Source organism: Poecilia latipinna, unplaced genomic scaffold (genome assembly GCF_001443285.1).
Source record: "Poecilia latipinna isolate Pla-1442-1.1 unplaced genomic scaffold, P_latipinna-1.0 Scaffold3809, whole genome shotgun sequence".
NCBI classification, from domain to species: Eukaryota; Metazoa; Chordata; class Actinopteri; order Cyprinodontiformes; family Poeciliidae; genus Poecilia; species Poecilia latipinna.
The window spans coordinates 19,817-29,755 of record NW_015116425.1 but is presented as its reverse complement, the minus strand read 5'-3'; the positions used below and the strand labels follow the sequence as shown (position 1 = coordinate 29,755).

The window sequence follows — 9,939 nt, the reverse complement described above, 5'->3', positions numbered from 1 at the left end:
ACCACTAAATGTGCTAATGGCAGAGAAACAGCTTACCGTTCCTGCAAAACCATTTATCCGCCATCATCAGTAACCATGCTAACTAGCCTTAGCATTCGTGGCAAGCTCCGTTGCAGTGAACAAGCGGAATTGTATCAGAGAGCACGTGGGTGTGCACAAGGTTGATTGACAGCATTAAGACTGGTTGTTTCTGATTGAGTTGTGAATTTCTGTAATTGGTACTAGGAGCACTTGGGGAAGACAAAGGAGCTCTCTCTCTTTAAAAACAAACAAACAAACAAAACATGTTATACTGTCACAGCATAATAAGTTTAACACATTATTGTGTTAAATAATGTGTTAAACTTCTTAGAACCTTAATTTTCTTCCTAGAAAACGTTTTTTTCTTTTCAAAGAGTTACATACTACAACTTTAAGGGGTGATGTTTTCTCCTGGAGCGACTGACTACATCTCCCAGAGTGCTGCGCGGTTATTCAACATTTTATGGGACGTAGTTTTGATTTATTCTGATCACGTGTCTATTGTGGTATATGTTCTTATGGATTTGTGTCACAGTCTTATAAAGATATAGCAGATTTGTCATTCCAGGGTCATTTACTTTGTTGTACTTTAAATAGGTAGCCGAGTTTAGCTTCGTCCCAAACAACTTCCTTTAACTTTTCTCCAACTCACTTTAGCCCCTTCTTTAGCCTGTCTCATCAGTAAAACCTGAGTGTGTTTCCTACCTATTCGGTGTAAGATTATCAGGGGTAATCTGGAGAAATCCAGCAGTCTGCGCAGAGCATCCATGTCTTCCTCGGACTTGACGATGATTTCTTTAAACTCTGTTTCTTCAGCAGGAATTAACTGCTCGTTAATCCATTTTCTCTGAGGCTGAACTGAAGACACTGTTACTACAAACACTCAAATATATATCAAACCTACAAACTCGTCTTCAAACTACCTTATAACAAAGGCGATGCTAACGCTGCTATCTGTGCTGTGTTTTATCTCCGGTGCGTTTCTCTGTAGCTCCACTGAGGAAACTGTTAAAGATGTTTTGTTCCGCTTTGAATTTTCCAAATCCCGCTGAGTCACCTTTTTCAATATTATAAATGAAAAACAAAAACAAACAAACATTAATTTTGTTTTATTTTGCTGACTGAATTCTCTGAGTGAAACACACTTTGTAGATTATTCCCAGTCTGATGTTTTCAAGCTTTTATTTCAATTAATTTGAAGGTTTTCAACTTAAAGCTAATGAAAACACAACATTTAAGGTAAAAAAAAAACAAAAAAAAACAACTTTATAAAGTTTATTTTCAGAAGATACTACAAACTTCATCAGAATGTATTTTCCACTTTTGTATGTATCTTCTTACTTTTAAAATTGTAATAATTATTCATAACAGCATCTTTACCACTAACTTTACAAAATACATCCCAGGTTATCACTCTTTTTTGAGTAGTCTTTGTGGATTTTATTTAAAACAAATACAAATAATATTTGTATTATTTGTATTATTGTATACAAATATACAATAATATTTGTATTTGTTTTAAAACCACAATCTGATGTGCCAATATGAAAAAATGAAGTCCTATTGTCCAAGCTTAAACATCTAATCAAATTAAATAAATTAGATGTTTCAATTACATTGAAAATTTTTTTAGAAAAAACAGATGATAATATTTTTTAAAATGAGTTAATTTGGTATGAGTAATCAAATCAAGTTTATCCAAATAAATAAACTGAGTTTGACAAACTTAATTTGCTCGTAAACAAATTAACATTTTTTATTTTTTAAGTTGGAGTTCCTTTCTCTTTTTTTAGGGAGAGGCATTTTTATTAGAATAAAATTAATTTTAAAAACCTTTAAGCTGTTTTCTCTTCATCAAGCCCACATTTCTTAATTAAAATGTCTTTTTATTGGTCTGGTGTAATATTTTCATCTTATAAACCTAGTGTTTTCACTACCTGTATGCAAAAAATAAAGTATGGAAAACTTCACAATGTGTAATTAATCTGTGTTTTTTTCATTTAATGAATTGTGTTCCTTAAATAAATAAACTTTGCAACAATATTCTAAATATAAATGTATCGTAAAGGAGGCGTTTCAGTGGGAATCATAAAATTTAAAGCGGAACTAAAAGCCTTTTACTGTTTCGTCAGTGGAGCCACGGTGAAACACACGGGAAATAAAGACGGAGCACAGATAGCAGGTTAGCTTTTCCTTTGTTAAAAAGTGGTTTGAAGACGGATTCGGCGTTTTAGGTAAATACATGAGTGTTTTCTTTGAAAAAAAATGTCTTCAACCCAGTTTCAATAATAGTTTATCAACGAGTGTTTAACTCCGGTTGGAAAATCGTTTTCAGAGTTTAAAGAAATCATCGCCAGGTTCAGGAGGAGATGGATGATCAGCACAGACTGTTGGTTTTCACCCGGACACCCCAGATAATCTTATACCAAATAGGTATGAAACACCCTCACGTTTTAGCAAACTAAATGACTGCTGGAAAAATTTTATACTTGGGACGATCAACCGTCAAATGAAGATGAAGCTGGCTTCCGATTGGGAAAATGGCTAACTACTACCTTCATCATCTTTACTCTGCTCTAGTTCAGAAACTAAAATACAAAAATAGAACATTTAAAGCCAAGTGTGAACTTTGTGAAACCACAGTAAAGGGCTATATTAATGAGTTCATGTGAAGTTTATTGATCCTATCCATCGACTAACGTTCAGAGAAGCGGCCATCTTCTGAAAAACCTGACTTATCAATTGTATCAAGAGGGTCGACCGTCTTGAGAGGCTATTTTTTATATTATGCTGAATAAAAAACAACCAAAAAGGCACATAATTATATCCTAACTGTCTCTAACATCGGCTGTATTAAACTCCTGTTTAAATGTGTAACAACTGACTGAATAAACAGGGGACTCATTGCAGAGCTAGCAGCTTTATGACTGGTGCAGTTTATTTCTGACCAGTGGTTTTGAAACCAGTAAGTAGCCCATGCCCTTTATCAGTTCACAGTCTCAAAAGATTTCCAGTAAGAAAGTCAATTCAATCCAATCATCCAGCTGAAACCAGAAGTTTACATATACCAAATTAAAAAATATATATATTTTTCACTTTCTGAAGTTAAATCAGGCCAAGCTTCTTGTCTTAGTTTTGCTGGAATTACCACAATTATTTCTATTTTCTAAATGCCAGAAAATTTAGCAAGAACATATTTAAAAAAAAAATTGTAACTTTATTTGAATGAACACGTTTACATATGTTTGGTCAGGGATAATTGTTTTTTTAAGCTGTTTGACTTGGGTCAAACCTTTTGGGTTTCCTTTGACACATTTGAGTAAACTGGAGGGAAACCCATAGATGTATTATAATACCAGAACTGAAACACCAGAACTGAAACACCCTGCCTTCTTTTTTGACATATCAGGAATAGCTGTACAAATCTCATTCATCCTTGGGAACAATTTACGGATGTTTGAAGGCGCCGCATTCATGAGTTCAAACAAGTATAGACATGATGGAAATGTCCAGCCTTCATACCTGTCAGGAGGGAGACTTTCATTTGTGTCCCAGAGATGAAAGTGTTTTGGTCCAAAATGTCCAGATTGACCCCAGAACAAAAGACTTAATCATAAGATGTTGGCTAAAGCGGGTTAGCGTTTAGCACAGTAAAACCTGTTCTATGCTAAACGCCACTCAGTAATGAGGAAGCCATTACTCCAAAAGAAACATAGAAAAACCAGATTGAAGTTTGCACACAGGGTCAAAGATCGTCATGTTTGGGGACATGGCCTGTGGTCTGCTGAAGCTACACTGGAACTGTTTGGACCTTTATGGTCATCGTTACATTTGGAGGAAAAAGGGTGATGCTTGTGCCACCCGAACTGTGAAGTATGGTGGTGGCAGCATCATGTTGCATCTTAAAAAAAGACGGCCTGACAGTTTACTTTAAACCATAATTAACCCCCACATTCACTTTTTTTGTTCAAACTGTCTAAATATTGTTTCTGTGCAAATTTTGATATTTTCGTGTAAATTTGTTTAGTTCTGTGTTATTTTGCCTAAAACCAGTGCCTGTCTCCTTCGGCCGAACGGAGCTTAGGCAGTTGAATGTTTCTACTGTTTAAAGGAGCAGTGTTATATAAAATATACAGTTTTAGCTATCATGTCATCAAAAACATAGCAGAAGTGTTGCCTTGATTCTTTCATGCATGTTTGAGGAATCCTTCAATCTCCATGGCAACCATTGAGATGTGCAAAACGCCTGACTGGACCCACTTTGCCCTTTTAAAAGTTTAAATGATCTTTTTTTTTAAAACTGTTGATGCAGGAAAATCAGCAGTTATTTTACTTTTCTCTCTGTCTGCTGCTTTTGCCTCTGTGGATCACAGCATGATCCTTCTGACCCGTCTGGAGTCATCTGTTGGTATTCCAGGTTCTGCACTACTGTATTTTCTGGACCATAAGGCGATTGCTAAAACATACGGTCTACAACAAAAAAAGATCACGGAACCAAAACAGTGAGTTTAGTTGAACTTTATTCTACTATACACAATTATTTTTTTTATCATCTTCTGTGTCTGAAATGAACAGCTGGGCAATTTTGCCATCAAACATGCCAGGTTCCCTCATCATTGTCAGTCAGTCTTGTTGCCAGGTGGCTGTTCAGCAATGATGCCGGCTTTGGCAAAAGCTCGGACAAAAGTTAAGGTAGATACATTAGCCCAGGCATCCACAATCCATTCGCACATGGTGGCGTAACTCACCCGGCGCTGCCTCCCCGTCTTAGTAAACTTGTGTTCGCAGTCTGCCATCTATCGCTCCCACGCCGCTCGCAACTCCACTTTGAACGCTCTGTTTACACCAATGTCAAGCGGTTGGAGTTATTTTGTTAATACTCCTGGAATGACGGCCTAAACTGATAGCCTGTAGTTATCGTAAACATGTCTCTTACGCCATTTTGGGGGTTCTGAGAAAAACAAATGTTGTTTTGCAGCATATCGGTGGTATACATACCGTTCTCTGATTGGTTTATCGCTGCCAGCTCGTACACTTTACGTCTCTCTGTCAGGGACAGATTTTGGAATTCAGTGCACACATAAGGCGCTCTGGATTGTGAGGCGCACTGCTGATTTTTGAGAAAATTTAAGGCTCTTAGGTGCACCTTGTAGTGCGAAAAATGCGGTAAATTGGTTCCTGTCCTATCTTCCAAACAGGAGTTTTTCTGTGAAACTAGGAAGCATTCCTACTCCGTTTCTTCTCTAAGTTTGGGGTTCCACAGGGGTCGATATTTGCCCCTGTTCTTTTTGCTTTGTAGTTGCTGCCTCTGTTTGTATTTTTGAAAAGCACAAAGTCTCTTTTCATTGCTCTGCAGATGACATTCAAATCTATCTACCTGTGACTACTAATGACAGCCGGTCTGCTGTACAGATGTTAGAGGATTGTCTTCAGCAGGATGTACAGGCATTTCTAAGAACTTTTTTTTTACTTAAATGCAATCCCCTGCTTGGACATGACTGTTGTTGGCCCCTTGTCCTCCATTTGAGAAAAATCTGGGTGTGATTGTTGATCCTATGTTTACATTTGATAACCATATTAACACTGCCATGAAAGCCAGTTTCTTTTAGCTGAGGAACCTTGCTAAGATAAAATCTTATCTTCCTCTGCCTGATTTTGAGAGGCTATCTCTGCATTCATTACATCACGTTTAGATTACTGTAATTTTTTGCATTTTGGGTTGTACCAGAGCTCCCTGCAGCCACTGCAGAGCATACATAACGCTGCAGCCTGTCTGCTGATGAAAACAAGCAGGTGTGAATCTATTACCCCCATTTTGCACAACCTTCACTGGCTTTTTTTTTAGGTAAAGTTTAAGGATTTATTGATCGTTTTTAGGTGTCTAAGCTCTATGGGACCTTCTTACTTAAGTGAGCTCTTGCACTCCTACACTCCACCCAGAGGCCTGAGTTCAACTGACCAGTTTTTATTGTCTGTCCTTAAAGTCAGGTTAAAACCCAGAGGAGACAGAGCATATTATCTCTGTGGCTGCAGCCAGACTGCGGATCAATCTCCCTGTCTGTTGAGCTTTCTCAGTCAGTAGGTCCGTTTAATCTTTGTTTAAAAAACGCATCTATTCTCTCTGGCCTTCAAAACCATTTAAAGAAAGAGGGAATATTAGTACCTCACTGATTCAACTTTTTTTTATATTTCTGTAAATTGTAGCTGTCATTTTTTTATTCATATTAGTTTTAGGTATTTTCTGCACATTTTATAATTGTCCTTTTGTTTTTGTTTTTTAATCAAACTTCACTTTTATTTTTTGTTATATAATTGCTTTGTGATTTTTGTGAAGCATTTTGGTCAGCTGAGGCTTTTGTAAATGTGCTATATAAATAATTTTGACTTGACTTTGCTGGAGTTTCCTAAATTTGTCAGTGTTGTTGCTGACACAATGAAAGTGTTTGTTACAATTTAAATGTTACTGTCCTTAAATGATAGTTTTACCTCACTGTTCATGGGTGACAGTGCTTCATATGTTCTTTTTTTAACCTTTTTTTTGTATCCAGAAACCTAATGTATTATTAACAATAATGTTAACACATTTTTTATATTAAAAATGTTCATGTTATAGAAAATATCATATTGATACATAAGAAATCTCAGGTTTTAAGAAAATGGCCGCATATGGATTAATCTTTAGTGGGTTGAAAAGATTAATCAACTCATTCATTGATAACTTGATTTCTAATAAGTGAAACTGAAAGGTGTGTTCTTTATAAACTTTTATTTTGTGTTTTTGTCCAGATCTCTCACAATGTGTTGTAGTTAAAGAAGAGGAAGAGGTTCCCGATGAGCTCACTAACCAGGATGGGAATGCCACTTTGGATCAAGAGGAACCAGAACCTCTGGGGATAAAACAGGAGCAAGAGGAACCAGAACATCAACAATTCATAGAGAATCAACTCTGCATCAGTCAGGATGAAGAGCAGCTTGTGCAAAAACAGGAAACTGATTCTCCTGAAGTTGAGAACCAGGATCAAGAAGAAATTGATTCTGAAACTCAAGGAAAAAATAGAGATGATCAGAAACAACTTGAGAGATGTCAGAAGACCAAACAGCAGAAAGGGACCCTCCCAGGCCACAGTTTGTATTCTTGTGAAATTTGTGATAAAATCTTTTCTGGACAAAAGGGTTTCACGATACACATGAGAAATCACATGCGTGAGAAGACGTATGGATGTACAACCTGTGGAAAACGTTACTACAGCAGAAGTGGTTTAAATCTGCACATGAGATCCCACACAGGAGAAAAACCGTTCACATGTGCAACCTGTGGAAAAAGCTATGGTAGCAGGGTTTCTTTAAATTTTCATACGAGAACTCACACAGGGGAAAGGCGGTTCAAATGTGGTGTTTGTGGAAAAGATTTCCGTCAGAGTTCAGCTTTACATACTCACATGAGAACTCACTCAGATCAGAAGCCTTATTCATGCACAACCTGTGGAAAAAGGTTTTCCAATAAAAGCGTTTTAAATTCTCACATTATAATTCATACAGGTGAGAAACGTTACTCATGTATTGCTTGCGGAAAACGTTTTGGTCAGAAAAGTCAGTTACGGTATCACATGATGACCCACACAGGTGAGAAACCTGTTTCATGCATGACTTGTGGAAAAACATTCACTCATAAAGGTAATTTATCTGAGCACATCAAAACTCACACAGGTGAGAAGCCTTTTTCATGTTCTACTTGCGGGAAATGTTTCAGTCACAAAAGCCTTTTAAGAAATCACATGAGAAGGCACACAGGTGAGAGGCCTTTTTCCTGTACCACCTGTGGAAAGACTTACAGTGAGAGAAGTGGTTTAGCTTATCATGTCAAAACTCACACAGCTGAGAGACCCTTTTCCTGTGTGACCTGCAAGGCAAGTTTCCGTAAACAGTCCTTTTTAACACATCACATGAAAACTCACACAGTTGAAAAGACTTTCTCATGTGTGACCTGCGGAAAAACTTTCTCTCAGAAATGTGAATTAACTGTTCACAAGAAGACTCATAAGGATGAGGGGCCTTTCTTATGTGCAATATGTGGTAAAAGTTTCCGTGGAAAAAGTAGTTTGAATTACCACATGAAAAATCACGCAGAGGAAAAGCCTTTCTCATGTGTAACCTGTGGAAAAGGGTTTCTTAGGAAGTCTCATTTAATATGTCACATGAGGAGTCACACAGGGGAGAAGCCTTTCTCATGCATGACCTGTGGAAAAAGTTTCTCTGTGAAATGTAACTTAACTTTTCACATGAAGACTCATACAAATGAGAAGCCTTTCTCATGTGCAATCTGTGGTAAAGATTACCACAATAAAAGTAGTTTCAATTACCACATGAGAAATCACACAGAGGAAAAGCCATTCCTGTGTGTGACCTGTGGGAAGGGATTTGTTCATAATTCTCATTTAATTTTGCACATGAGGAGTCACACAGGGGAGAAGCCTTTCACATGCACAATATGTGAGAAAAGCTATGCCATAAAAAGCAGGTTAACTGTTCACATGAAGACGCATACAGGTTAGGCGCTTTTCTTCTGCATGTTAAGAAGCTTTTGAGCAGATATGTCCTTTACTACATCAGTGAATACCTACATGTGAGACAAAGTGATGCGAACTTGAAGTATCAAGTTAGTAATTTTTTGTTTAGAAAGGGGAGTAATTTCATGAAGACTCGTACAGATGAGAAACCTGTATGATTCACAAATAAGTTTAGCTGACATACTTTTTGAAATTCATCATTTTTGGGAGTTTTACTTTAACATTTAAAATTATTTTTTTCAGTGAGATTGTCAGTGTCTTCATAATATTTTGTTAAAATTGTTTTGAATGCATTTCATTTTTTTAAGAACAATGGTTTTCAGTTCTTTTACATTCAGACTGCAGTGGATTTTTTAACTTCGACTTTTGTTACTGCTGCATTTGTGAAACAGAATCACTCATAGCTATGTGCATTAGAGTACACGCATACAAATATGTGAAAATAAGTAAAGACAAAGGTTTGAGTCGTTCTTTTGTTATACTTTGTATTTTTCTTCAAATATTTTGTGATTTTTATTAGTGGATACATGTTCAAATGTACAGTTCAAATGTATGCATGATTTGCCTTTACTTGGTTTAATATTTTCTGAAATTGAATCTAGATAATGCGAATACATTTACTAAGTACTGACTTGACTGGAGTGAATCTGAAATTATGTTTTGTATTTCAGTTATTTTGTTGAAAACCATTTTCTTTGACATTCAATTGTTTTGTTTTTTTCCCCCCAAAAAAGCCAAATTTAGTCATAATTTGTAAGGCAATAAAAGAGTAAAACATCCAAGGGGTTGAAGTACTTTTTGTAGGCAATGTATGGACCACAAATGATTTGCATGTACGTACTTCTCATGTGACATTACAAAGCCCGGCAGTCTGTCACAAACTGCCATGTTGGTAGGCAACACTAACTTTAAATGCTGTTTTACAAACTAAAACAGTCACATTCAATAAATGAGAATATATGTTCCAATAAAGCTTTGTCAGATTACAATTACCTTTTGATTAAAAAAGAAAACCTTTAAGATGTACTAAACTGGCTTCACTAGCCTTGCAAAATGTTTTTTTTCTACTGAAATGCCCAACAAAATATGATTAAATTCAGTTCAAATAAAAACAAACAGGAAGAAAAATGGTTACAGACACTTTTTGTTTGTAAAATAATGTCTTCAGTCCTGCCTAAGAGACAGTCGATCAACCTGTTGATTAATAGTTGTTGACGTTAACTTCTAACAATGCTAGCTCAATTTTTAAGTCAATCTGGACAAAAATTGGAGTAGTGCATAGATTGGTTAAAACTGAATAGTTTTATTGAAATCAAGCTAGTAAAATTTTTAAAAATACACTTGGTGTTTA

At 36.2% G+C, this 9,939-nt stretch overlaps 1 protein-coding gene across 1 annotated transcript; it reads left to right on the top strand.

The window, feature by feature from the left end:
* The first annotated feature begins 2,120 nt into the window (after positions 1-2,120).
* LOC106941694 (gastrula zinc finger protein XlCGF57.1-like) lies at positions 2,121-9,554 on the top strand. Its single transcript, XM_015024790.1, has 3 exons — positions 2,121-2,255; positions 2,357-2,454; positions 6,808-9,554. Exons 2-3 carry the CDS (start codon positions 2,391-2,393, stop codon positions 8,571-8,573), a joined length of 1,830 nt encoding a protein of 609 aa, XP_014880276.1. The 5' UTR covers positions 2,121-2,255; positions 2,357-2,390; the 3' UTR covers positions 8,574-9,554.
* The last annotated feature ends 385 nt before the right edge of the window (positions 9,555-9,939 follow it).

Coding starts and splice junctions, on each gene's coding strand:
- LOC106941694 (XM_015024790.1), top strand. CDS start 2,391: ATGGATGATCAGCACAGACTGTTGGTTTTCACCCGGACACCCCAGATA. Junction 2,455..6,807: donor GATAATCTTATACCAAATAG/GTATGAAACACC, acceptor GTTTTTGTCCAG/ATCTCTCACAATGTGTTGTA.